The following is a 27057-nucleotide window of genomic DNA, read 5'->3' on the forward strand; positions in this document are numbered from 1 at the left end:
AAAAAAAAAAAAAGAGAGACAGGGTCTTGCTCTGTTGCCCAGGCTAGAGTGCAGTGGTGTGATCATAGCTCACCGTAACCTCAAACTCTGGAGCTCAAGAGATCCTCCTGCGTAGCTAGGACTATAGGATCAGGCCACCATGCCCTGCTAATATTTCTTGTAGAGACTAGGGTCTCATTATGTTGCCCTGGCTGGTCTTGAACTCCTCAGCTTAACCAAGCCTCCCAGAGTGCTGAGATTACAGGCATGAGCCACCCCGCCTTGCCCCCTTTTTCTTTTTTCAGAGGTACCTACTGAGTAATGATCGGGGGGAGATTCCTGGGGAAATCTGCTGTTCAGTCACCTGAGCTCTGAATTTCCCCAATGACTGCACAATCCCTTTATCTGAGGTGACAAGGTGACAACAGTCCAGAAATGTCACTCCTGTAGCGACTCCATCCATCACCACTGGAGGCCTTGCCTTGTCTTGGCTGTCATACCGCCTGTGCCCAGAAGGGGGAAGCACAGATCCACCAATGCATTAGTCCCAAACTTCACTTAGCCTTCCCCATCCTTTTTTTTTAGCGACAGGGTGTCGCTCTATTAGCCAAGCTGGTGTGCAGTGGCGGGGTCATGGCTCACTGCAGCCTCCAACTCTGGGCTCAATCGATCCTCCTCCTTGGCCTCTCAAAATGTTGGGATGACAGCCGTGAGCCCCCAAGCCCAGCCCCCAAGCCTTCTTCCTTCTAGGAGTTCCTCCTCTGCAGACCTTTATAGGAAAGATATTTCCTGCCAAGCCAATGAAATTTATTAGGTAATAATTGATTACATTTTCCCCTTTACTTTTTTTTTTTTCGTAACTCAGTTCTGATCGGCGTGCACGAGAGACATAATGTAGGCTTGCTGAGATGATAATTTTCCACACGAGAGGTCCTACATAGCCCAGCCTTATTTCCACCACACCTTATATGTGTGTGTGTGGGGGGGCGTGACGGTTGGCAATGGCCTGAGGACCCCCGGGGATTGAGGACACAGACTGGTAACTGCTGCATTAGCTTGGATTTTTAGCTGCAGGGCACACTGCTGTCCTTTTCTTTCACCCTTAAAGTAGTTCTGGGCAAGAGAAAGCATGAACGCCTGGTCCCATACGCTGACTTAAGCAGCCACTCTGCCAGATGTGTTTAGACTCTGTCCCTTGCTGGGCTGTGAGCAGCCCAAGGACAGGGACTCTTCTCATCTGCCACAGAATCCCTAGGACTGAGCACAGCGCTGGACACACAGCTGGTGCTAAGTAAAGGTTTATTGTTGAACTGAAAGAGACAGCCATTGAGAGATGGGACTAAATTCTTAAAAAAAAAAAAAAAAAGGTCCTGGTTAATCTCAAGGGCAAGGTCCCAAGGGCAAGGCTCTGGTCTGTTCTGTGCTGGAGGAGATGGCAGTAAGCAAGGAAAGGATCGCTTTCCCTGCGTGCTCAAGGATAATCCTGCTTTGACTCACCTTGGAGGTCCCCGGGGCCAGGACGTGAAACAAGTGACCACATCTCTCACCCACCTGGGTTGCTGGTGACCTTGGCAGAAGAAAGGCTTAAACCAGGTCAGCCTGGGGGTAGGGGCTGGCTTCTCCCAGGGTCTTCCTCGAGATGAGATAGTTAACTTCCCAGCTCTGGCTTCAACTCTTGTCAGCGGTGGTTCTGAATTTAAGGGCAGAAGGAGGAGGAAGCTGTAAGGGAAGGGAACATTTATGGCTCCTGGCCTGGCCTAGAGAAAGCTGGGACTCAACTGTGGGCCCACCCTCCTCAGTGTAGGGAGTATAGGGAGGGCCCAACTGGCGATCCCCACAAATTAAATGGGGAATGAGAGGAGCAACTAAGAGACTCAAATTCCAGGCTGGAGATTGTACCCCAAGCCTGAGGGTCTATGCCCCTCCCCCACCCCCAATACTCTCCTACCCTCGATGAAACAGGCAGTTGGGGACCAGGACAGCAACTCCAAGGTAGTGTAGATTTCGGAGGTGGACAGAGAGGAGGCTTGTTTCTGCCCTTTATTAGGTATGTGCTCTTGGACAAGTCACTTAACCACTTTAGCCTCAGTTTCTCCATCTCTAAAATAAGGATATAAATACCTACCTTCCCTGGTCATCGTCAGGATGAATGAAAGCACAGCTCTGAAAGCGTTTCTGTAATTAGCAGACATCAGAGATTGTTATTCTCCAAGGTGAGAGGCCACCCTAGGTCCCTGGTGGTGACACAGGCAAAGAGATTTCTTTTCCCTCCTCTGCGGTGCCTGCTCCTTTCCCAGCCTCGTGGCTGGCTTTAATCCTCCGGTCCTCAACCCCTTGCCTCCTTGGGATGGCCTGGTGGTCCCAGCTTCTCGCGGCCTGCCCTTTTCCGTGGGTGCCCCCATTCTACAACCACGGGGATGCCGGCACATGCGCACCGTTAGTCGAGATGGCACAGGTGGTGCGGGTCTCCGCTGGCCTGGGTCCGCGCCTCCCACCCTGTTTTGGGGTTCCTGTTTGCAGATGGATCCCTCTGATTCTCAGCGCGTCTCTGGGCTAAACAGAGCAGCAGAGAAACAAGAAGTGGGGGGCCTGGAAGGGGGTTCCCACCTTCTCAGGCGGGGACCCGAGAGGGGGACGCAGCCCTTACGCCCCAACGCTGCACCGCCATGGGTCTCCAAGCCGCGCTCGCAGTTCCTGACAATCTTCCACTCTGAGGGCTGCCCCTGCAGCCCTGGTCCTACCCACTTTCACTCACACCCGGCCAATCCTCCGCCCCAGGCGATGGGGAGAATGCGGTTCTAGGACCCGGAGGCGCCGCCGAGCGCGCCGCCGCCTTGGCCTCGCCTCGGTCGCCTCCCGCTCCGGCAGGTGAAGCGGCGCCGGCCGCCCCTTCTGCGGCAGGTGAAGCGGGTCGGCAGCCCCCTCCCGGCCGCGCCATGGCTGCGGTGGTCCCCCGGCCTGCGCCCGGCGCCCGCCCCCTCCCTCCAGCCCGCCCCCCTGGGGCTGGGTGCGCAGCGGCGGCGGCGAACTGCGGTTTGCGCGCACGGGGAGCGACAGCAGAAGTTCGAAAATCGCCGAGGGGGGAGCCCGCGCCGCAGCTTCCTGCCCCCGGCCCAACCCTCTGGCCCTGGCGGCCTGCAGCCTGACTTCCTCCCCCCACCCTGCAGCTCGCCGCCCGGCGCCCTCGGACGGGGCCGCCCCGATGGGACACCGCGCCCCGGCCCCTGCGCGCCACTGAGCCGAGCGCCCGCCGTCGCCAACACCCCTCGGCCGCCGCGAGCCGCTGTTCCCCTCGCCCCCCGGGCCGGGAGCCTTGTCCCCGTCCCCCGGAAAGCTGGATTTCCGAGGCTGGAGGCGCCTGGCCGGCTGGGTGGGGACCACCATGGGCAACGCGGCCGGCAGCGCGGAGCAGCCCGCTGCTCCCGCCGCGCCGTCACCCAAGCAGCCCGCCGCCCCCAGGCAGCCGATGCCCGCGGCGGGAGAGCTGGAGGAGAGGTTTAATCGCGTCCTGGTGAGTGTGACCCGGCTGCGCGCAGAGCGCGGGCAGGGGGCGGCTGGGGCTCAGCACACGTCCCCGCCCCCGGGGACTCAGGTGCCGCTTGGAGATCCCCGACTGCCCCCTCCAGGGGGTGGGAGTGACAGTGGCTTTTTTCAGAGTGACTTAGCACTCTCCCCCCAAAACTTTCCTCTACAATCGCCTGGGCTCCCTCCCTAAGACACCCCCTACTCCCCATGCTCCTGGGTCTAAAGGTCTAAACAAAAATGTCCTGTGAGGAAGTTGGGAGCAGAGCACGCAAGGAGGTCCTGGGTCACCCTCTTCCCTACTGCGTACCGCCCCGCCACCACCACCACCGGGCACCGGTCTGGAGCATCTGCCCTTCGGTGCCTGGGGGTCAAAGATGGAAGGGGTTACAACCTCCCCGGAGCCAGAGACCTAGTGTAGGTGTTTGGTTCTGATTTGTTTGGTGCCTGGGCTGCTGGGAGTTGGGTTGTCAGCTCGTGCAGCGAGGGTGTCTGTGTTTCTCACCCCCATATGTCAGAAAGAGGCTGCCTGTGGGTCTTCTTTTGGGCATCCCCTCCTAGCCACTGAAGGGAGTAAGGTTAGAAAGGGTGGGATGAGTGGGTCACTCTGGCTTGGGGTGGAGTAAAGGTCTGGAACCCTCCACCCTTGCTGTCACCTGCCTGGGGAATTGGAGGCCTGGGGACTAGGCCAGTAGGGAGGGAGCCAGCAGCTCATGCTGAGCCTGGGAGCAGTCAAAATGTGTTTGGTGGGGTAGGCGCTCCGGAGAAGAGTCAAGGGTCCCCAGGACCCTGTGAGAGGCAGAGGTAGGGAGGGGGAAGGGCCACTTATTCTCACTTCCCCCTCCCTACCTACACCCTGTCTCCTGCTCTCTTCTCTCACTAATTGCCTGGTGGCCTGTCTGCTGTCAGCCTTCCCTTGCTGGACACTGGGTGACAGGCGGATAAGGTTTTGCTTTTTCCCAGAGGCATTTCCCAGTCTGGACAGGCTGGTGCTGCAAGTCTGGGGGGTGGGGGGAGGCGCAGGCAGCAGAGGCTGCTGGCTCAATCCTTTACCCCCAACCTCCTTGACATCACTTCCCCTCCCCTGGCCAGTCATTAGGCCACACTTGCTAGATCCTCTGCATGGCCTCAAAGAGTAGCCTCCTAACAGTTCCTGAAAATCTTGGCTGCTACTGCCTCCTGGGAGAAGGCCAGGAGGAGTCTGGAAGAGCTATGGGGTGGGCGGGGTCTGTCCTTGTGAAGGCACCTTGCTTGATCGTGGGGGGGACTCTGAAAAACACCTCGCCCCAGGCTGTCCCTGACTTCCCCCATCTCTCCCTGCCCCTCCTCCCCCTCCCCAAACCCAGGGCTGAGCTGAGCCAAGCTGCTGGGGGAGGGGGTGAGTGAGGAGATAATCTCTGGGGGCCTCTGGGGAGCTTGCATTGGTGGGGGTCCCTGGACCCCCTCCAGCCTGATTGCGGGTACCTGAGTCTGTCTCTCCCCCCAGGTGTATGTCTGTGGAGGGTGTGGGGTGAGCTCTTGGGGTGGGGTCTGGGCCACAGGAACTCTAGTGGGGTGGAGCCGTGTGAATAATTCAGACCAGTAGAAGATCCAAAAGTCAAGTGGTGAGGTTCTAATGCGTGGGTAGGACTTGATTGCCCTGCTAGGGTTTGTGGCTGTAACCGATTGGCTGAGTCTGACACTAAATGCCACTGGGAATCCCTGAGTAACAGGGCATGGAGGGGAAGGCCCAGAGATGGGTCTTAGAGGGTGTCCTGGTGGAGAATGGGGTGGTGGCTGGGGAGAAATCTAGGCAGCAGCAGCCACTGGGTTGCACCCCCTGCCTGGTCCCCAGGAACCCTGATGTGTTTACACCTTCCTCCAGGGGAGGGTTCAGTCCATCCTTTGTCCTGTTGTGGGCAGGACGAACCCACTCTAAGGTCACTTGACTGAGAAATAGGCTCCTTTCACTCCCCAGCAGCAGGGGCATGAGCCGTGCCCTGCCCAGGGTGACAGCCTTCGCCTCTGTCTGAGGCTGCCCAGGGCTACAGCTCTGGCTAAACCCACAGGTCTGGCAGTGGGTTTTGCAAGGTGGGTCTCCATCTGACCTCTCCTGCCGTGGCCAGAGCTGAGTCCAGCCAGACAGGAGGTGCAGGGAGGCTTTCTCCTATGCAAGGGTGGGTGATAGTGGACCACTTTTCCAAGAAGGCTGTGAGAGACAGGGTGCCCCCAGCTTAAAATGCGGGTGGGGAGAAAGAGCAGGTTGAGCCAGGGTTTCCGGCTGCTGCCTTAGCAACAGTGGAGGAGCAATGGCTGCCCAGATCCATGGGCCTGTGAGATGGTGGGAACACCAGCCGGCTGGGCTCCAAGCTCTCACCTCTCCTACGCCCATGCCCAAGGCTGGGTGTCTTCCAGCCCCTTCATGCCTTCCCTTGCAAGGCATGCAGGGTCAGAGACTGGGGTGACCAGGCAGCCTTTCCAGGCCTGCCAGAGTACCATGCTTACAGCTGGGCACAGGACACCCCTGATCTGCCTGGCAAGGAGAATCCTACAACCCCGGGGCAGAGGGATCAAGAGAAGGTGGGGTTGGGGCATGTGAAGTGGAGAGCAATGGTGGCATTTGAGAGGGGGCTGGGCCATTTGGAGAGGAATTTGCCTCATGGGTGCTCTTAGCTTGTTCCCAGGGACCTGGTGGGTACCTGGCCAGGCCGTGTGGGAAGGTCAGGATGGCCCCAAGCGGGGTGTGGGCTCTGGGAGGCCCCTTTGCCTCTGGGGCTGGTGGTGATGAGCTGGGGCCTGCAACTGAGGCATAGCCTCCTTGGCCAGCCCCCTCCTCTGGGGCAGGGCAGATGAAGTTTGGGGGCATGTAGCCATGGGGGTCGCCCAGACCCTGTGCCTCCCACCCCTGGGGTGTCTCATACAGAGGATCTCAACGGGGTTGTGGCCATGTGGTCAGATGTTGGTCTGGGCAGAGGCCGTAGGGTGGCATTTCCAGAAGGCAGAGCTGGCACATGCTAATCCTGCAAAGCCAAGGATGTGGTGGGTATGATTCACAGTGACATCTGGGGCCGGTTGGCACAGAGCTGGGTGAGATCGGCAGGAGCAGGTGGGCTGCTCTTGGGGCCACTTTTTCATTTTTCCGGGCAACATGGAGCCCTGGAAGGCAACTTGGGCCTTCCTGCCTTTGAGGGAGCCGGGGTTACTCAGGGGAAAGGTAGGGAAGTTTCCTGGGCTTTGGGGTCATGAAGTTTGGGGTCAAGTTTCATCTTTGCTGCTTAGCACCTGTGTGACTTTGGGCAAGTTACTTAACTTCTCTGAGCTTTCGGTTTCCCTTACCTATAAAAAAAGAATAACAATGGTATATGCCTGCCTCCTAGGACTGTTGAGGGGATTATATAGAGTGCTCAGCACGTGCCTGGCACAGAGCAAGCGCTCAGTAAACTCTCCACTTCGAGTAAGGGGACGATGTTGGAGCTGATCTGGTCATCTCCATCTCCGGCCCCTTCTCGGTGAAAGAGCCCAGAGCCTGCCTCCCCACTGCCCCCACCTCCACTGCCAAGAGCACCCAAGGTTGCTGTGCTCTCCCGAGGAGCCCCAGATCTTTCGCCAGCACAAGCCAGGCAGCCTCCTTGCCATTATGCAGGTCAGCGACAGTGGGGCCTAGACTGAAAACTGCCTGGTGGCCGGAAACCACCAGAGGGAGGGCCCACCTCTCCTGGAGGGTGGGGCCCGGGTGGTACTAACGGTAGCAGTGTGCACATGGGGAGGGGGCGGGGAGGCCTCCACTTCCCCCTGAGAGAGGGTGCGCTGGGGGGGTTCCCCAGTGAGTAAGAGCTCAGTGTGGGCAACAACAGGAAGCGTATGGTACTGGGTGGCAGGAAGTGGGGCTGGCTGTTCCTGGTTCCTCAGAGGGGGCCTGGGGCCAGGCTGTCTGCAGAAGACCCCTGGGGGCCAGGACCCATGTTTCTCATTGCCCCTGGTGCCAAGGAAACTGAGTCTTCTTACCAGCCTGCTATCTAGGTCACCTGTGCAAACACCGTAACCTCTCTGAGTTTCCCATTTGTGAATAGGGATCATAATAGTGTCTACTTTGTCGGCTTGCGGTTGAGGTTTAAATGAGCTACTAGATGTAAAGCATTTAGAATGGCACCCAGCACAGAGTAAAGTGTCTAAGGAGCATTTTTTATTGTTATTGCTGTTGTTAGTAGTGTTGTTATTCTCCCACCAGCTGGGATTATGTGGGCAGTGCCTGGTGTCCTGGCTCCCACCCTATTTGCCCTTGACCCAGCTGTGGGACCCTTGAACACTGATGGGAGATGCTGTTAGCTTTTTGGGGTTCTCAGCACCTGATCCTAGGGCTGGGTGACACCACAGCCCTCCTCCAAGCCTGGGATTGCTCATAAGAGCTCCAGAAAATCTATATGCTGGAATTTAAAAAAGTGGATAAAATTGATTGTTTTTGGAGATTCGCTGAGAGCTCTAAAACCAAGGGTTGAGACCATATAGAGGTAGGTGGGGGATGGAAAGGTTGGGGCTGGGGGAAAGGTTGGGGCTGGGGGACAGACCTGGCTTCTGGGCCCATGGGGCTGAGGAAGCCCTGGGGAGCTGGCCTGAGGCTGGGATTGGTGTCCAAGTTCTGGGGCATCCTGGGGTTTGAGGGCGGGGCCGTGGGGAGAGGTGGGCGGGTGGGTTGGGATGTAAACTCAGCTCAAACTGAAAATGAAACTGTAGGGTGTGGCTGTGTCCAGATGTGGACTGAGCCCCTTCAGTCTCCTGGGACACCGCCTCAGAAGTCAGCTCTGGGAGGGGGTGGTCACAGCCGGATCCTGCAGGACGGAGGCTCGTCTCACATCCAGGGCAGGATGGGGGAGAATGGTCCCCACATGTCCTAATAGAAGGATTCAGGGAATCGGCTCCTTTTCTTGGCCACACCCTAAAGATGAATCCTGTCTCCCTCCTCTTCTGACCCCAAGTGCTAAGGGCAGCAGGGAAAGTGTGCTGAAGCGTGAGTTAGTGTTTGGCCAAGCCTTGGAGGCAGGTCTGTTTTTCTGGATGTTTTCATAAATTTCTGCTCACCCTACAATCCCCCACCTTAGGGTCTTCTGTGGACTCCTCCCACTGTTCCTGCCTCTGTGAAATGCCTCTTCAGAGTGCTCCGTCCCTGAAGAGTGTGATTACATCGGAAGTCAGCTTCCTACCGAGCGCTCCTGGGCGGTCTGTGTTAGGCAGGAGAGAGTGTGTCCATTTTATGGAGGTGGAAGCTGAGGCTCAAAAAGGCAAAGAAGCTGCAGGGTTATTTGGGCCCAGAGCCTGGGTCTTCTGAATCCAGCTGGGGTGCTTCCCGGCACAGCTGCCCCTCCGCCAGCCCCTCCCAGGAGGCAGGGGTCCCCCTGCACTGCCTGCCCTTCCCAACCCATTTGAGCACCATCAGCCAACCTCCCGCTTGTCCCCAGCTCCCCAACCCGCAGCCCACAGTGCTGCCTCCTGGCTGAAGGCCTTGGGTCTGGGGGCCTGTTCCTGTTTTTAGGGTGGCCTCACCCTACCCCAAGTGAGTGGCATCTGCCGGCCCCTCTCCTTCTCCCTGGAGTGCCTGTCTCCTCGGTGGGCACAGCCACAGCTGAGGAGCAGCTGCTAATTAGTGCTCAGCGCTGTCAGAGCTATTTCTGATTTCTGAGCCTAAATTTAGCCTGTCTGGCAGGCTGGCACGTGGGCCTGGGGGCCTGAGGAGGCCCAGGTGGGGAAGGGGCACGGGGCACCCTGCCCTCCGCCATTGTCTGGACAGGTGCCCCAGGCCCCAGCAGAGGCCTCCTCTCCCAGTAATGCCCCTGGGGCTGTCCTGGGGGATCAAGGGCGGTGGCTCCGAGTCAGCTAGCTGTAGGCTCCAAGCCATCCCAGCTCCCCTCTTACTGGCTTCCTAACCTTGGGCAGGTCACTAAACTAATCTGTGCTTGCACCTGTGAGATGGGAATGATAACGGTGCCAGTGATGATGGCTCAGAGCAGTGCCCTGCGCGGCATGCGTTCTGGCGGAGAGCTGGCTACCATGACTGTTGGGGTCATTGTTACGACTAGTTACTGCTTCTAGAAGTGCCATTGGTGCCATTCCAGAACCAAACAGGTCCCCAGGGTGGGTGAGGGCCAGGAATCCCCTCTGAGGCCCAGATGCTCACCCCCAACCCCTCAATCCCCTCTCCCTACCCCACACTACCCTCCCCCCACACCGCCTCCCTCCACTGTGCTGGCTACGGCTCCAGCGTCCCTGGCATTGCGGCCTCATCTCCTGCTTCCTTCTTTCTCCTCAGCCTGTTCCCCTACCTCGCTGGCCCCACCGTTTGTCTCCATGGGGTGGGGATGATTCAGAGAGGTCCATCGGACAGATGGGTCAGGGAGAGACAGGCAGAGAGACAGAGGAGACGGAGCATGGCCTCGCCTCCTCTCTACATGCGGGGCAGGAGCTGTCCTGGCCCTTGCAGGGTGGGGGAGGGCGCCTGATGAGACAGCGGTGGTTTCCTCCATCCAGACTTGCTTTCGCAATGGGGAGAGGGATGACGTACCCCACCCCCAGCCTCCAGCAGGCGGGGGCCTGGCAGATGGGCAGCTTCACCTCTCAGGCGGGTCCTGGCCGGAAAGCTTGGGCAATGGGGGTGAGAGCGCCCAGCTTCCTGTTGTCTGGGGCTGACCCAAGGCAGTGATTTTTGGGGTGAGGTCTGGCCAGAGCCCCAGAACTAGGCCAAGCACCCCAGAGAGGAAGCTGGCTGAGAAGTCTTGGGTAGGTGTGGCTCCTTCTCTGCTCCAGCTGTAGCTTCACTTCAGAGCCACAGGACTGAGTGTGTCGTCTGAACCACCAGGGCTGGTGACAGGAGCCTCCCCCACTCTGGGCTGGGGATCCCTGGGGGCTCCCACATCCCCCTCAGAGACCCTGGCTAAACTCAGAGCTCCTCGAGGCCCTGACATATAGCGGGCCTGCAATAAATCTGGGGTCTACTAAAGTGGGGGGAACTGGCCTCATCTTTTGGGGCTATTAGGGAGAAACTCCAAGTCCTGAGGTCCAGAAAGCCCCTGGCACTGTCGACATCTGCTTGATCCTGCAGCCCTGGGCTTGGCCCTCCACCTGCTCTGTGGTGACAGGGACACCACACCCTTGTCTGTGGCTGGGGAGGAGGACCCAGGCAGAAGTCTGCTGACCTTTCTTAGCTCCTGAGGGGAGTCCCAGCTGGGCTGTCAGCACCACAGACTAGCTGCTGGCTGTTCTCCCCGGTGTCTGCGGCAAGTGACCTACCCCTAAGTCCCCCCGCCCCTGCAGCTGTGACACACTTGCTCAAAGCTCCCTGCCTGGCTGACATGGCTGGCCCCAGCTCCCTCAGCCATCTCCTTCCTTCCTCAGCTTTCTCCCCAGGTGGGAGGGGACAGGAGAGGGACAGGGAAGGTGGCTGCCATCTGCCTTCCTTGCAAGAGGTTTTCTGGTGTTCATGAGGCACTGGTGCCCTGGGCCTGGTCTGTGTATTTGTGGCATCTGGTGCCATGTGGGAATGGGACACTGTCTGCTGGCCACGTGGCCACACTTGGGTCTGGCTGGAGATGGCTCCCCTATTAGCTTCCCACCCGAATGATGCCCCCGTATTGCAGACAGAGCCCAGAAGTGTCTGAGGTCCCCAGGGAGTTAGACGGAGAAACCACGTGTCTGCCTCCATGCCTGGTGGGCCAGGGAGGCGGTGTCAGGGGTGGCAGAGCCCAGGAAGACTTGGATTCATAGCCTAGTGTCACTTTCTAGCTGTTGGGCCCTGGGAAAGTGCTCCACCTCTCTGGGCCTTGGTTTTCTCATTAGATGATGATACTTACCTCCTGGGGTGAGAGGGTGGCATGCCTGCTAGCGAGCTTAGTGGGTTCCCTGCAAACACATGTTCTCCCTTCCACTTCACGCTGGGGCCCCAGGCTCAGGGGTCTTTACTTTGACCCTTCCCTCTCCAGAACTGCATGAACTTGCCTCCGGACAAGGTCCAGCTGCTGAGCCAGTATGACAATGAGAAGAAGTGGGAGCTCATCTGTGACCAGGTGGGTACCAGGATGGCTCAGCCACCCCTTTCCTCCTGCCATCTGGGTGCCCTGCCTTGACCAGGCTGGGGCTGCCATGAGAGGGACACTGCTGTGCTGCCCATGGGGCAGAGACCCTGCCCAGAGGCCAGTGCAGCACCTGGGGAGGGTTCTGGGCCATCTGCTGGACTCTGGAGTCCCCCTCTCTTGGACGTGGACACCCCAGAGCCCTTGTGAGTCACGAGCAGGGCTGGCTCTGCCTTCTGAAGAGCTGGCAGGGCTGGCCCAGGGGCACTGGCCAGGGCTACTGAGGCCGCATCGCCACCCTGCTGCTGGGCTTTCTCAGCAGCCTCTCTGGACCCTGCAGCCCTGTGCTGGGCAAGAGAGGAAGGAGGTGACCCTGGGGGTGGACATCTTTGTTTGACCCCCCGGGAGGTGGGGAGGAAGGGGCAGGAATCCCTGTCCTCCTTTTACCTTGGGTCCAGAGGAGCTGTGGTGAGTTAGCAACTCCCCATGGCCACAGGTTCAGCCCCTGGCTCTTGGTGCTCCATGTGGGGCCTGGGCTCGCTGCCTCCATGGCTCACTTGGCTGCCCCTGCCCTGCCACCTGCTAGGGCTGCAGTCTGCGCAAGGCAACAAGAGGACCCACTCCCAGGATGGGTGGGGCCTGGCTGCTGTGGGATTCAGGGAAGGAGGGAGGTGGGAGCTGCCTTTGAGACTGAGGCTGTGGAGGCTGGGGCTGGGGGTTGGGGAGCTGGGAGCCTCCCCTGGGAGCCAGGGCTGGGCCTTCACCTCCTGCTAATGGAACTGCATGGCAGGAGCTGGCTGGCAGTGGGGGGGTGGAGAGGGGGGCGGGATTAGGCCATGGAAGAGGGTGGGGAGCCGCCCCTAGAAGCTCTGGGGCTGTGGTAGGGGGGTCCCTGCTGAAGGGGCCTGGCCTGGCATCTCTAAGGCTGGGAGCTCAGAGGCCTGGGAGAAGTGAAAGTCCGAGGAGGTGGCCGGGTGCATCTGAGGGGTCTGGATTGGGAACAGGGGAGCCCCTCTGGGTAGAGGCCTCTGCTGTGGTCCCTGCCTCTGCCTGTGAGCGGGTGGGGTGGGGAGTTGGGAGTTGCTCCGTGAGCACAGGAGAGGAGCACGCTCACGCGGTACTTACCGACAGGGGAGCAGCAGAGCTGGGGGTGGAGTCCTGGGGGTGGGGGACTCAGCCTGCCCAGGAGGAGCTGGGCCCCCTTCTCACAGGTGCCTGCAGGGTGGTACTCCCAGCTCTGGTCTGGGGAGGGCGCCACCTACTGGCCAGACTGAGTCCCCCGGGGCGGGCCTGTGGCAGGACTGACCGACCTTCACCCCAAGGCTGTGCCAGGGCTGTGGCCTGGAGGCCACAATGGGAAGGGCAGGCTGAGCCTAAGGCTGGGGTCTTTTCAGTGGCTTGCTGGATTGTTTGGGTTTATGCTTTTGATATTTCACAGGTGTCTTAAGACAGCCTGGGACCCCAGGTCAGAGCTGAGTGGGATGAGGGCTGGTCACTTGTCCCGGGATAGCTCTGGCCGGTCCCCTGTACATCTCATTCCCTCTCCCCAGGAGCGGTTTCAAGTCAAGAACCCCCCCGCAGCCTACATCCAGAAGCTGAAGAGCTACCTGGATACTGGGGGGGTCAGCCGAAAGGTAGCAGCTGATTGGATGTCCAACCTGGGGGTATATGTCTCCCCTCTCTAATCTGTCTCTTTCCCCCTATGCCTTCCAAGCTCCGAGCTGCTGGAGTAACTGTGTGTATAAACTTTTCTGCGGGCTTGCGCAGGTGTGTGCATGAGTGTGTGTGTGTGTGTGTTTATAGGGGCCTGAGAGTGCCCTGGGTGTGCACTTTTACGGACTCCTCTGTGTATCCTGCATGTGCTACAGGGACACACTTGCGTGTGCTTGTACTGTGTGTGTCCATGTATGGATGTGTGGGTACCCTATGTCTGTGTACTCGGGGTGCTTGTGGATGGTTGTGTGTGTGTGTGTGTGTGTGTACACCCAGGATGTTCATGTTTGAATATGTGTGTGCCTGTATGTGTGTGTGTGTGCGCCTTGTGTGCCCGTGTCTGGGGCTGTGTGCGCACCCTGTGTGTCTGTGTAAGGGGAGCACACGTAGCCTGCGAGTGCTTATTCTGCTGCACAGGTGTGTGGAGGTGGTGGGGGAGGCTGGACGTGAAAGGCCACATGTGTCAGTGGGGGGGTGGGGGATGCTGCTGCCTGCTGTCTCAGGACTTGGCAGGCCTGGCTCCCACCCACCCACACTTCCCTGTTCTCGGCCCCCAGTTTAAGAGGCGAGTTCAGGAGTCCACGCAGGTGCTGCGGGAGTTGGAGACCTCCCTGAGGACAAACCACATTGGGTGAGCTTCCTCTCTGGGCCTAGAAAGGCTCTGCCTCCTCCAGGCAGCCCCTGTGGCTTCCCCTTCCTTCTGCCCCTGCCACCGGCATGGGACTGTGCCTGGCCACCTCCTGGGGATGTCCTGGACAGCTTCCCCTCCCCCTCTCCTGCCCATCCTCTGGCTGGCACCTTGCAGCAGTGCTGGGCGGTGGGTCCTGCCTGAGTCCCCCGGCATCCTCGAGCATCATTGGGTCTTCTGGGGTTGGAAGGGCACCCCAGGGGCCCTTGCATGCCTGTTCTGTGCCCACTCAGGGCGGCACCTCCTTCTTGGCTGGAACTCAGGGAGCCCTGTGCCCCACAGGTGGGTGCAGGAGTTCCTCAACGAGGAGAACCGTGGTCTGGACGTGCTCCTTGAGTACCTGGCCTTCGCCCAGTGCTCTGTCACGTAAGCCCCCTGACCCTGGCCCTCAGGCTGCTCCTCAGAGCCTTGTCCCCTGCCTCCCTGTGCCTTGCCCACTCCTCTGGCCAGTGCTAAGCAGCGCAGCCCAAGCCCACCCTGGACCCCTGCACTTGGCCCTGAGCGATGCCCCTTCCCAAAGGCCTGCCCTGGACGGGGAGGGGCATCCTCTCTCCCGCTACTATGCCAGCACCGTGCCGAGAACACAGCCTCCTTTTCCCTCTTCTTAGTCTCTCCTGCAGATCTCTCTCCCTGAAGTTTCCTCTGTCCCCTTCTAAGTGCCCCCTGCAGTGTTGGCCTCCAGCCCCATTGCATCCCATCCCAGGTATGACATGGAGAGCACAGACAATGGGGCTTCCAACCCGGAGAAGAACAAGCCCCTGGAGCAGTCGGTGGAAGATCTCAGCAGGGGTCCGCCTGCATCCATGCCCAAAAGTCGCCACCTGACCATCAAGTATGTGGGCCCCAAGGCGGGGTGGTTGGAGAACGGAGAATTCAGCCCCCGCACTGTGGCATCTAGTCAGCCCACCCATGGCCTGTGGGGTTGGGGGCAGTAGCCAGGCATTGGGGATCAGTAAGGGCCTCACACAAGGCTTGGGACAATGACATGTTAAGCAGCCTTCAGGGGTGGGCACCTACAGGCTAGAATCTGGGTGGGTCTGGGATAAGGAGGGGGTTTCTGGGTCAGTGGGACCCCTCTTTTACCCATCTAATCCCCTGTTTTCTCCCACGCGGCCTCCAGGTGCCCCCCTTCTCCCCGGTACGTAGCCACCTGGGGGCAGGTGCATGTCTGGCTGACTCCCTGGGGTGGTGGTGGGGCAGGATGAGGTGTTTAACTGACGCCCCTGGGTTCGGCTGCTGCGGACAGGTCCCCCCATCCTACAGTAGGGCCCCTGCTGGGAGGGAGAAGGAAGTGGATGACTCTAGAGCATCATGTGGACCCAGCTTCCCACTTTGGGTCTTGGGGACCAATTGCATATTAAGCCCCAAACTCTCACAATATGTTTATTTGTTCATTCATGCATTTATTCCTTCAACAAACTTTTTTTTTTTAGCACTTACTGTGTATTAGGTGTGTGGCAGGTGCCCAGGAGACAGATTGCCCTGCCCTCGGGGGCCTACAGTCTAGTGGGGGACAATTTAGTGTGACAGGCTGTCACGGAGGTGTGACTGGGAGCTCTGGGAAGGGAGGTGGTCACTGCCTGGGGCATCAGGAAGGCTTCTCAGAAAACATGACCCTGGAACTCTATCTTACAGATGGACATAGGCTTTAGGCAGCAATGGGGGCAGCGAAGGGCATTCCAGGCAGCAGGAACGGCATGAGCAAAGACTCCGGCATATTTGTGCAAAGATGGGAAAGAGTGAGGTGGCAGGTGGAGGGGAGGACTGGCCAGGGGGAGGCGGGGCCTCCCAGTGTTGTTGGAACTGTGATAGAATTGTCAAGAGGACCGACATGTGGAAGTCACGGTTGGCAGTTCTGCAACAATGAAAACATCACATGTTTTTTGGCAAAAAATAATGGAGCACACTCATACGGCACTTACTATGTGCCAGGCACTGTTCTAAGCTCACTTCGTAGTCCCAACAGTCCTAACAGGAAGGTACTATTATTACCATTCCTATTTTACAAATGAGGAAAGTGAGTCACAGGGAGACTGAGTAACGCATCTAGTAAGTGGCCAGCTGGGATGTTCTTACACCACGCAGTCTGAATCCAGAATCCGCCTCGCACACGAAGGTGGGCCCACGTGGCCGCGAGCGCCACCTGGTGGAGGTCCTTTCCACCGCTGTTTCCAAGCTTTGGCTCTTTTCCGGCTATAGGCTCTCCACCCCACCCAGTTGCTCTTTAGGGTCTTTGTTTCTGTGATCCCCTCCCCACCTCCCACAACGTGCCAGACCTCAGGCTTAGGGACCGAGAAATCCCACCTGCCCTCAGTTGGCCTCTTTGGTCATGTAGACGGGAAGCAGTGGCCTAAAGTCCCAGGTGTGCCCCATTACCCCAGAGGCCATCTGAGTGGTGGGGGAAATGGGGAGCTGCTGGGGCTTGGGACTCTAACCCCTGCTGTCTCCTCCATCCCCCCACCCAGGCTGACCCCGGCCCACAGCAGGAAGGCCTTGCGGAATTCCCGCATCGTCAGCCAGAAGGACGATGTCCACGTCTGCATCATGTGCTTGCGGGCCATCATGAATTACCAGGTCAGCCAGTGGGCATGGGATTGGGGGACCCAGGGAGGGGGCCTGTCCCCACTGGGGACTGCACAAGCTGCTGAGGTTCTATGACCAACTGTCTTTCCACCCTGGCCCCACTGGGGAGCGCCGAGCTTAGGCTTTTGAGGCTGATGAGTCTTTTTTTTTTTTTGAGACAGAGTCTCACTGTGTTGCCCTGGCTAGAGTGCCGTGGCGTCAGCCTAACTCACAGCAACCTCAAATTCCTGGGCTCAAGCGATCCTTCTGCCTCAGCCTCCTGAGTAGCTGGGACTACAGGCATGCGCCACCATGCCTGGCTAGTTTTTTCTATATATTTTTAGTTGTCCAGTTAATTTCTTTCATTTTTAGTAGAGACGGGGTCTCGCTCTTGCTCAGGCTGGTTTCGAACTCCTGAGCTCAAACAATCCGCCCGCCTCAGCCTCCCAGAGAGCTAGGATTACAGGCCTGAGCCACCGCGCCTGGCCGGCTGATGAGTCTTGTGGGAAAGCCCATATTATTGCTGCCTCCTTGTCAGGTCCCCTTGAGTACCCCTGGACACGGCTGGGGCGTGGATGTGCCTCACATGGGGACTTAGACACACCTACCAAGAAAGGCTGGATAGCGAGGCCACGGGAGAACACCCTCTGGGTTATTTTGTTTGGAGGGCTGTGTAGTGAAGCTGGGTCCTCCGTCTCTTAGCCAGCCTTTAAGGACTCACTGGGTCCAAGGTACCTGATGCTGGCTTTTGAAAAAAACAAAGATATTTAAAAAGAGGGACAGGGCTATGCTTTGGCTGCCACAGAAGAGGTTGTGGTTGGAGATGAAGAACTTCCTAAACTCAAGGGCAGTTAGAGACCAGAGTGGCATGGCACTGTCTACGCTGGACGTGCTGGCAGCCTTGGGGGCATGCCTGGAGGCACTGACCTCTCCTCTCTCTTCAGTCTGGCTTCAGCCTTGTCATGAACCACCCAGCCTGTGTCAACGAGATTGCTCTGAGCCTCAACAACAAGAACCCCAGGTGAGGTCCACACCCCTAACATTTTTTGACATCTAGACCCTTCTCCTACTTAACCCTTGTCTACTCTGTCCCCCAATCCTCAGGACTACTGCCCAGGCTCATTCCACCGGCACTGTCAGCTCCCTTGTCCTCCTCCTCGCTAGGCCCACACCCACCCTTGCTGTGGGGCTTGCCTGTTCTCAAGGTACCTGCTCCTTCTCTCCCCAGAACCAAGGCTCTGGTGCTGGAACTGCTGGCGGCTGTGTGCCTGGTGCGGGGAGGACATGACATCATCCTTGCGGCCTTTGACAACTTCAAGGAGGTATTGGAGCCCCTCACCCAAACCTATACTTGCCCCTATGGTGTTGCTTGGAATCCTGTTGCTGACAGTTGTGGCCTCTGCTGGAGGCAGCTGGGGATATTGGGTGGGCTTTGGGGAACCCAGAGGACAACCTGGGATGGGGAAGTTCTAAAAGGAAGGTGCAGGGTCAGACAGGGGCACTGTCTGGGGCGACACGGAGGACTGCGGGGATCTGCTGAAACTCTGACTTTCAGCCTTGCCAGATCCAGACCGGGCTTGACCTACACATCCTGGGGTTGCTGACTCTGGTTAGCAGGCTCGAAGCAGTAATGTGTGGGAACATGATGCATAAGACAGGAGATGTTCATTCATTGCTTTAATGAATATTTATTGAGTGCCTATTACGGGCACAGGACTGGGCACTTGGGACATAGCTGTGAACAGAAGAAACAAAGAAGGCAGGGAAAGACAAAATAAACAATACAATAAGTGAGCAAATTACACAGTGTGTTAGGAAATGATAAATGCTATGGGAAAAGAAGTCAGGGACACTCTAGGGGAGGGGGAACTGGTTGCAGGGTGGTCAGGAAGGCCGCATTGAGCAGGTGAGATTTGAGCAAAGCTGTGAGGGAGGTGAGGGACTTGGCATGAGAGTGAGCACATGCCAGGAAGTTGGAACAGCAGGTGCAAAGGCCCTGAGGTGGGAGCATGCCAGCATGCCAGGGTGGCGACAGTGGAGTGAGGGAGGGGATGAGAGGGAGATGTTCAGCAGAAGAGTGACCCGGCCTGACTTAGATTTAACTGGAGAGGAGCCCGTAGAGAGGCACAAGGGTGGCAGCCAGAAGATGTCTTAGGAGGTGTGTCACTGGGGCCTCAGTGAGAGCCATTCCCCCTACCCAGGTGTGTGGGGAGCAGCACCGCTTTGAAAAGCTGATGGAATATTTCCGGAATGAGGACAGCAACATCGACTTCATGGTGAGCTCGGGAGCCCAGTGGGCTGAGGCCTGGGCCAGGCCCTCTTGCGTGCAGGGAGCAGTTGGGGGCCAGGTGTCTAGGCTCTGGACTCTGCCCCGGCAAAGTGTGAGGACTGAGTGATTAGTGGGGAGAGGGCAGATGTCAGGGGCAGGTTGGACTGTAGAGCCGTGGAGGTGAAATACTCGTGGGAACAAAGCTGGGTTAGTGGAGTGAGAATTGTGGAAAGGGAGGGAGACTTGGGCGTAAACGGTGGGTGGAAGGCACTGAGGACTCCCCCCACCTAGAGGATCATAGGCCTACTTATGTCCCTGGCCCCCAGGTGGCCTGCATGCAATTCATCAACATTGTGGTACACTCGGTGGAGAACATGAACTTCCGTGTCTTCCTGCAATATGAGTTCACCCACCTGGGCCTGGACCTGTACTTGGAGGTGAGCCCCGCGCTGCCCCAGACATCACCACATGCCTACTGCAGAGTACGGCTGAGTGACTAGCAGCATAGGTGCTGGGGTCAGGCAGACCTGGGTTCAAATCCAGGCTCTGCCACTTCCTAGCCATGTGACCTTGGATAGGTCTCTTCTCTCTGAGTCTCAGTTTTATGATCTGTCAAATAGGAGAATCATAGAAGATAGCAATAATAATGACTGTAAATGTGTAGAACAGTGCCTGGCATGTAACAGTCCATGGAGTTGCTTTTGCAGGCACCGTAACAGGCTCAGGGTGGCCCTTGGGTCTGGCTGTGGGAGCGCCAGCCTCAGACAGGTGCTCTGACTCCAGCACATAATGGGAGCCCAGAGATACTCGGTGGAAGTAGGTGCTGGCTCATGGTGAATGTGTCCAGGTCATGGAGGATTCCCTGCCCTAGGGAAGGTGGGCAGAGCAGCTTGGTGCTTCCTGGCCCAGCCTGAGCAGAGAAACTGCAGCTCCTTGCCCGATTCCTCTGGGAGGTTTCCTGGAGGAGTGGGGCCTTTGAGACTGGATATTTGAAAGACAGGGTTAATAAAGGGTGGAGAGCAGACCAGGGTGGTATATCCACACAGTGAAATATTATTCAACCATAAAAAAGAAATGAAGTACTGATACATGCTGCGACATGGATGAGCCCTGAAGACATTATGCTAAGTGAAACATATAATCACATATTATATGACTCCTTTATATGAAAGGCCCATGGGTAAATCCATGGAGACAGAAAGTAGATTAGTGGTTGTCAGGGACCAGGGGAGGAGAGAATGGGCAATGTCTGCTAATGGGTATGGGGTTTCCTTTGGGGTGATAAAAATGTTCTGGAATTAGTAGTGATGGTTGCACAACCTCGTGAATATACTAAGAACTATGGACTTGTATACTTTAAAACAGTGAATTCTGTGGTATATGAATTATATCTCAATAAAAAATAAAAAAAGCAGGTCAGGGCTTAGGCCCCTTCCTCTGGGTCCCAGTGGGGGCGTGGGTTGGAAAGACCCCCACCCCCACCCTGGGCATCACCCTGCTCCTTCCTTCTGGGGGACAGAGGCTTCGGCTCACGGAGAGTGACAAGCTGCAGGTGCAGATTCAGGCCTATCTGGATAATGTTTTCGATGTGGGAGCGCTGCTGGAGGACACAGAGACCAAGAATGCTGTGCTGGAGCACATGGAGGAGCTGCAGGAGCAGGTGGCGCTGGTGAGAGCTGGTCCTGAGCCCAGCCCCGCACACAGGAGGCCCACAGGACACTCACGGGCATTAGGCACTGGGTACAGACACTGTTCTGGGTGTGAGTTGGAGGTGGCTGGCTGGCTGCCTGACCCCTCAGTTTGGTCTGAATCCAAATTCTTAATCGTTTGTGACCTTCTCAGTGACCTCTTTCATTGTGGGGGACCTGGGAGGAAGGCAGGCCCCCCTCTACCGAGGCTGAGGCCCCAGGCCCTTACATGGGTGAACTGGGAGCTGGGGGCCCCTCCCAGCTTAGTCTCCTCCCCTCCACCCACCTCCCTCATCAGCGGTGCCTAGGTTTCCTCTCCTCATTTGCTTGGGTTCGAGCGCCGGCTCGGCCCACCCTTGGCACCCTGGGCTGAGCGGATGTGGGAGCCTCCTCCAGTCCTCCAGGCAGGCAGCCTGATGCCGCCCCCTCACCGGCGGTGCCAGTGCCCGGCCGCGGGTGGTAGCTCACCATGTGCTGGTGCCACAGCTGACAGAGCGGCTTCGGGACGCGGAGAACGAATCCATGGCCAAGATCGCAGAACTCGAAAAACAGCTAAGCCAGGCTCGCAAGGAGTTGGAGACCCTGCGGGTGAGGCGGCTAGGGGAGGGGGTTGGCCAGGGTGGGGTGGGGGAGGGGCGGGGCTCCCAAGACCCAGGAACAGGCCAGCTGGGGCTTCTAGGCTTGACGTCTCTCTCCACCCCGGGAGGAGGATGGGGGCTGTGTGCCAGGGAGCCTGCTGGTAGGGACTGACCCCTCCCCTGGGGCTCTCAGGACCGCTTCAGCGAATCCACCGCCATGGGCGCCTCCAGACGTGCCCCCGAGCCTGAGAAAGTGCCTCTCCCGGCCCCGGCGCGGCCCTCGGCTCTAGAGCTGAAGGTGGAAGAGCTGGAGGAGAAGGGGTTAATCCGTATCCTGCGGGGGCCCGGGGATGCCGTCTCCATCGAAATCCTCCCGGTCGCTGTGGCAACTCCGAGCGGCAGTGATGCTCCAACTCCGGGGGTGCCCACCGGTTCCCCCAGCCCAGGTGCGCCGGAGCATCCAGGTGGGAGGCGGGGACCAGGGTCTGGAGGGGCAGCCAGGGGGCGTCTGAGTTCAGAGAGGCAGGTTTGGGTTGTGGGCGTGGCTCAGGTAGGGGCGCATGCGTAGGGCGGGGGAGGGGGCGGAGAAAGACCACCCACGGCATGAAATTGACGCACCCCTCCCCTCATCCCACCCTGGCTGGGCTCATGTCTCCCACCTGCAGCAGAGCCGGTCCCTGGAGCTGGAACCGGAGCCGCACCGCCACCTCCACCTCCGCCTCCGCCTCCCCCACTGCCCGGCCTCCCCTCCCAGCAGGAAGCCACGCCTCTGGCGCCCCCACTGGCTCCACCCCTCCCAGGCAGCCCCGAGCCCCCGCCCGCGCCGCCGCTGCAGGCAGACCTGCCGCCCCCACCCCCCCCACCGCCGCCGCCGCCTGGCTCTGATGGGCCTGTGCCTCCGCCGCCCCCACCGCCTCCGGGAGGTCCCTCTGATGCCCTTGGAGGGCCGGGGCAAGAGTTGGGCCCAGGTGAGTGGAGTGGACCGCCTCAGGCCTAGGGCTGGGGGGAGATGGAGGCAGAGGCACCAGCCGTAGTGTTCTCTGGAACCCTTTGTTTGGGGGTCTCCTCCTGCCACCTGCCAGCCCTGTCATGCTTGCTTGGGGCCTGGTCCCCTCGCGTCCCTAGTGCTCAACACTCCCTCCCTGTCCAGGAGTGAAGGCCAAGAAACCCATCCAGACCAAGTTCCGAATGCCACTCTTAAACTGGGTGGCCCTGAAACCTAGCCAGATCACCGGCACCGTCTTCACAGAGCTCAATGATGAGAAGGTGCTGCAGGTGAGTGTGACCCTACCTTGCTCCCCATGTGGGCACCACAGGAGAGGGGACTTGCCTGATCATGCTGGGCACTGGGGGTGGTCATCTCCTCCCCATTTGGTAGATGAGGACTGGAGGCCCGGGGATGGGCAGTAAGCCAAACGGGATTGGTGCAGTCTAGCAGGCAGTTTCCTGACTCCCTGGAGGCCTTCCCCCATCCCTGCAGAGGGGCACAGACCACCAGGGCCTCAGCCCTCCTGACCACACTTTCCGTTTTCCTGGCTCACACTGTTCCCTCTGCCTGCAGTGCTCTTTCCTTTCTCGTTTTCACGTCTGGCAGGTTCAGCATTTCCGTCAGCTTTAGTGGCCCCAAGTATGGGTCCCCTGGGTTGGGTGGTGGTGGTGGTCATCCTCCTCCTCCTCCATGCTCCCTGTGCTTCCCCTGCATCTTGACCCTGTGGTCCAGCTGGGTCACTGGTTTATTTCTCTCCTGGTGGCCTAGTCAAGGCCAGATTGGTGGCTCTAGCCCCAGAGAACAGTGCTTAGCCAGGAGTGTGCCAGACCTCCGCCCCTCCCAGCCTCACCTCCCCTCCCGGCATCCTCAGGAGCTGGACATGAATGACTTTGAGGAGCAGTTCAAGACCAAGTCCCAAGGGCCCAGCCTGGACCTCAGTGCTCTGAAGGGTAAGGCAGCGCAGAAGGCCCCCACCAAGGCAACACTCATCGAGGCCAACCGGGCCAAGAACCTGGCCATCACCCTGCGCAAGGGCAACCTGGGGGCTGACCGCATCTGCCAGGCCATCAAGGCGTGAGTATCCCTGCCCAGGGCTTGTGGGCAGCCCAGCCCCTCTGCTAGGTTTGAGTCGTCAGGCAGATCCTAGTACAGGAGTCTCAACTGTGGACTCTCTTCATCAAGCTTCATACTAACCCTGGTCAGGGAACCTTGTCCCCATTTTGAGGCCAAGAAAACTGAGGCCATACTCTAAGTCCATGCCCCAGTTGGATATCCCCACTCCCTCCCTGTCTCTTCGCTCAGCTGTGGGCACTCAGGCTGAGGGATTTATACAGCTGAGCTTTGGCCACTGATGTATGGGAGACCCAGGCTTCTCAGCTCTCAATTTCCCTTGACTCCTACCCCTTGTTCTCTGATGTTGTTCGCAAATAGAAAATATTGAAGTTCATTTATTCATTTGGGGGTGGGGAGAGTCCTGCTTTCAGGGACTGGTGGGTATGCGGGAGACCCACTCTCTCCTCCCCTCCCACACACAGGTACGACTTGCAGGCTCTAGGCCTGGACTTCCTGGAGCTGTTGACTCGCTTCCTGCCCACGGAGTACGAGCGCAGCCTCATTGCGCGCTTCGAGCGGGAGCAGCGGCCGATGGAGGAGCTGTCGGAGGAGGACCGCTTCATGCTGCTCTTCAGCCGCATCCCGCGCCTGCCTGAGCGCATGGCCACACTCACCTTCCTGGGCAACTTCCCGGACACAGTCCAGCTGCTCATGCCGGTGTGGGCGGGGTGGGCAGGGCCGTGTGGCCAGGGCTGGGGCTGGGGCTGGGGCTGGGGAGGCAGCAGCCTGGGCTCCAACCCAGCATCTGGGAGTACTTGAGCCTCCTGATGGGAGAGACTCCAACTTACCTTCCCTCTTCCATCCCCCAGCAACTGAACGCCATCATTGCAGCCTCAATGTCCATCAAGTCCTCGGACAAACTCCGCCAGATCCTGGAGGTGAGGACCCAGGGCAAGGGTCGGGGCGGGGGCGGGGGGCCTTGCCTGTTCTGGGTAGTGTGAGAGGGAGACCCAGGCCCTGCCCACCTACAAGGCAGCAAAGATAATGTTCCCCCTTCTCACGCACATGCTCAGAAGGACAAAGCTAAGGCGGGGGTGGGGGTGGGATCGGCTCCTGCAGCCCTATCTGTAACAGCTCACCTGAGACCCTGCCCGAAGGCTGGGGCTTGCTCTGTGAGTGGCAGAGCGACCACACCTGCTCAGTGGCGCATTCGGGAGCCAGTGGAAATAGCTGTTAGAAAGCCAATGACCCCCACAGCCTAGGAGGGGATGTTGGCAACACAGTTTGGGGTTTCACTAACAGAGGACAAAATTAGGTGTGCCCATGGTGTTAACTGTGCATATATGTGAGACATGTACACACATACAGCTGTGTGTTATGGACCGGAGGAGTCCATGCAGGAGTATAGCGGGGGCTGAGTGTGTGGGGCTTGCTTTTCAGCACGTTTTCTCCTTGTGCAATATATACTGCAGGGGTTTCCCAGCCCCAGCATGCTGCTGAGTCTCTCTCCCTGGCCTCTCCCAGATCGTCCTGGCCTTCGGCAACTACATGAACAGCAGCAAGCGTGGAGCAGCCTATGGCTTCCGGCTGCAGAGTCTGGATGTGGTAAAGAGGGGCCCCGGGGCTGGGGGCTGAGGGCTGGCTGGTGGCCTGTGACTTACAACAGGTCCTTGTGCAGCTGTTGGAGATGAAGTCGACTGACCGCAAGCAAACGCTGCTGCACTACCTGGTGAAGGTCATTGCTGAGAAGTACCCACAGCTCACAGGCTTCCACAGTGACCTGCACTTCCTGGACAAGGCAGGCTCAGGTACGGGGCATCTAGGTCCTCGAGGGGGGGTGGTGGGGGGAGGGATTCGGCACTGGGCTGGTGTGGTTTAGGGAAGAGCAACGGGACGGTAAGATGTAACTGGGTGGGAGTGCTGCCTCTCTGATTCCGACTCTGTATTGCCCCCCCTCCCCAGTGTCCCTGGACAGCGTCCTGGGGGATGTGCGCTCTCTGCAGCGAGGCCTGGAGTTGACACAGCGGGAGTTTGTGCGGCAGGACGACTGCGTGGTGCTCAAGGAATTCCTGAGGGCCAACTCGCCCACCATGGACAAGCTGCTGGCAGACAGCAAGACCGCTCAGGTGGCCTGGGGCTGGCCGGTGTAGCCAAGCTTGGAGGGGTGTGGCCACTGCTGGGACTCCTGGGGTGGGGGTGGAGCAGGAGCGAGGGGCCACTCTGCCTGAAGGAGCAGAGGTGGGGTGGCCAGTGTGTTGAGGGGTACAGGCTGCAAGGTTCTGTGCTATGGGGCTGACAGCCTGTGTCTGCAGGAGGCCTACGAGTCTGTGGTGGAGTACTTCGGAGAGAACCCCAAGACCACGTCACCAAGCCTTTTCTTTTCTCTCTTTAGCCGCTTCATCAAGGCCTACAAGGTATGTGTGTCTGGGGCTGGGCTGGGAACCCTCCAGGTCATTGAAGCCTCTTCACTGGGCAGTGGAGGGGTGGGGGTTGCTTCTGTCTAGCGGGCAGGATGGGGAAGTAGGGAGGGCTGCCCTCATGGAGACTGCCTCGGCCCTCAGAAAGCAGAGCAGGAGGTGGAACAGTGGAAGAAAGAAGCAGCAGCCCAGGAGGCAGGCGCCGACACACCAGGCAGAGGGGAGTCCCCAGCACCCAAGGTAGGCAGCTGCCCCCAGCTTGGTCCAGGGATGCAGGGATGCGTGGTGTCCTCATCGCCCTCTAGCACTGCCCCACTCTCCCTGCCCAAGGCAAGGATGGCACCCCAGGAGCCTGGGATGGGAATGGGTTCCTTCTGCTCAAGCCAGCTGTCCTTGCTGTGGGGGACCAGCCAGATGTGCTAGGGTTTGGTGGGGTTAGGGGAATCCCAGAGCTGGAGCTATTCATCCCCTTCAGTCCCCACCCAAGGCCCGGCGACAACAGATGGACCTCATCTCTGAGCTAAAACGGAAGCAGCAGAAGGAGCCACTCATTTACGAGAGTGATCGTGACGGGGCCATTGAAGACATCATCACGGGTGAGGGCTTGGCCAGGCCTTGGTTTTGTCCTCAGTCTGTCCTTCTATGCTGTCCTCTGTCTGAACCTCCTGGGGGTCTGGTTGCCTTACTGTCTCTTGCTACCTTTTCTGTTTTTCTTTCCTTTTTCCTTTCTCTGCCCCCCTCCACCTGCCCCCACCCTCAGTGCTCAAGACGGTGCCCTTCACGGCCCGCACTGGCAAGCGGACATCCCGGCTCCTCTGTGAGGCCAGCCTGGGAGAGGAGATGCCCCTCTAGCCCCCCAGGTACCTGGATGGCCTGGCCTCTGGTCCCGCCCTGCCCACAGCCCTGGGGACCCTTGGGGGGACTGAGTCATGCTGCCCTCTCCCGGGCCAGTGCATGGCTGGGATGTTTCAGGGGATCTGGCAAACAGACAGTGCCCCCTCATGCACACAAGCTGGGTCCTTAGACGAGTGAGCCTATGCCCTGGAGCTGAGTCCCAGCTCTGGGAAGACTCCTGAAGGGTAAATGTGTCTCCTTTGGCTGCCAGATCTGCGGAACCAGCCCTACATCCGCGCAGACACTGGCCGCCGCAGTGCCCGCCGGCGCCCCCCAGTTCCCCCGCTGCAGGTCACCTCAGACCTCTCGCTGTAGCCGCTATATCCGCAGGTGGATTCTGCAGGGGGGTGGGGCCCTGGGCAGCCTAGGGCTCAAGGAAGGTGGTCCTCAGCTCGGCTGGGCCGGGCAGCCCCCTCCTCCGCTGTCCCCCGCCCTGGGCCCGCCTCAAATGGCCTGGTGCATCCTTCTCTTGCCACAGAGGGTGGCATCGCTGGCCCCTTCCCCCACATGCTGCTTGCAGCAACCCCCCTCCCCTCCAGATAGCCATACTTAGCCTCAGCAGGAGCCTGGCCTGTAACTTATAAAGTGCACCTCGTCCCCCCAACCCCCAGCCCGGAGGACTCCCTAAGGACCTTATTTTTATACGAGATTAATAAAGATGTTTGCAAAA

At 58.9% G+C, this 27057-nt stretch overlaps 1 protein-coding gene across 2 annotated transcripts; it reads left to right on the forward strand.

Moving 5' to 3' along the window:
- Window positions 1-3139: 3139 nt before the first annotated feature.
- FMNL1 (formin-like 1) lies at window positions 3140-27057 on the forward strand. Of its 2 annotated transcripts, XM_012661510.1 has the most exons (27): window positions 3140-3490; window positions 11448-11531; window positions 13088-13201; window positions 13808-13881; window positions 14221-14304; window positions 14642-14770; window positions 15059-15076; window positions 16404-16512; window positions 17445-17521; window positions 17729-17822; window positions 18702-18776; window positions 19096-19206; window positions 20289-20438; window positions 20944-21045; window positions 21229-21481; window positions 21701-22003; window positions 22186-22310; window positions 22895-23097; window positions 23559-23793; window positions 23946-24014; window positions 24601-24681; window positions 24755-24884; window positions 25039-25202; window positions 25389-25490; window positions 25638-25733; window positions 25969-26089; window positions 26599-27057. In XM_012661510.1, exons 1-27 carry the CDS (start codon window positions 3362-3364, stop codon window positions 26700-26702), a joined length of 3336 nt encoding a protein of 1111 aa, XP_012516964.1. In that variant the 5' UTR covers window positions 3140-3361; the 3' UTR covers window positions 26703-27057. The 2 variants fall into 2 exon arrangements, with proteins under 2 accessions (XP_012516964.1, XP_012516965.1); XM_012661511.1 differs by lacking the exon at window positions 15059-15076.

The sequence above is a fragment of the Propithecus coquereli genome, unplaced genomic scaffold (assembly GCF_000956105.1).
Source record: "Propithecus coquereli isolate 6110/MARCELLA unplaced genomic scaffold, Pcoq_1.0 Scaffold714, whole genome shotgun sequence".
Lineage (NCBI taxonomy): Eukaryota > Metazoa > Chordata > Mammalia > Primates > Indriidae > Propithecus > Propithecus coquereli.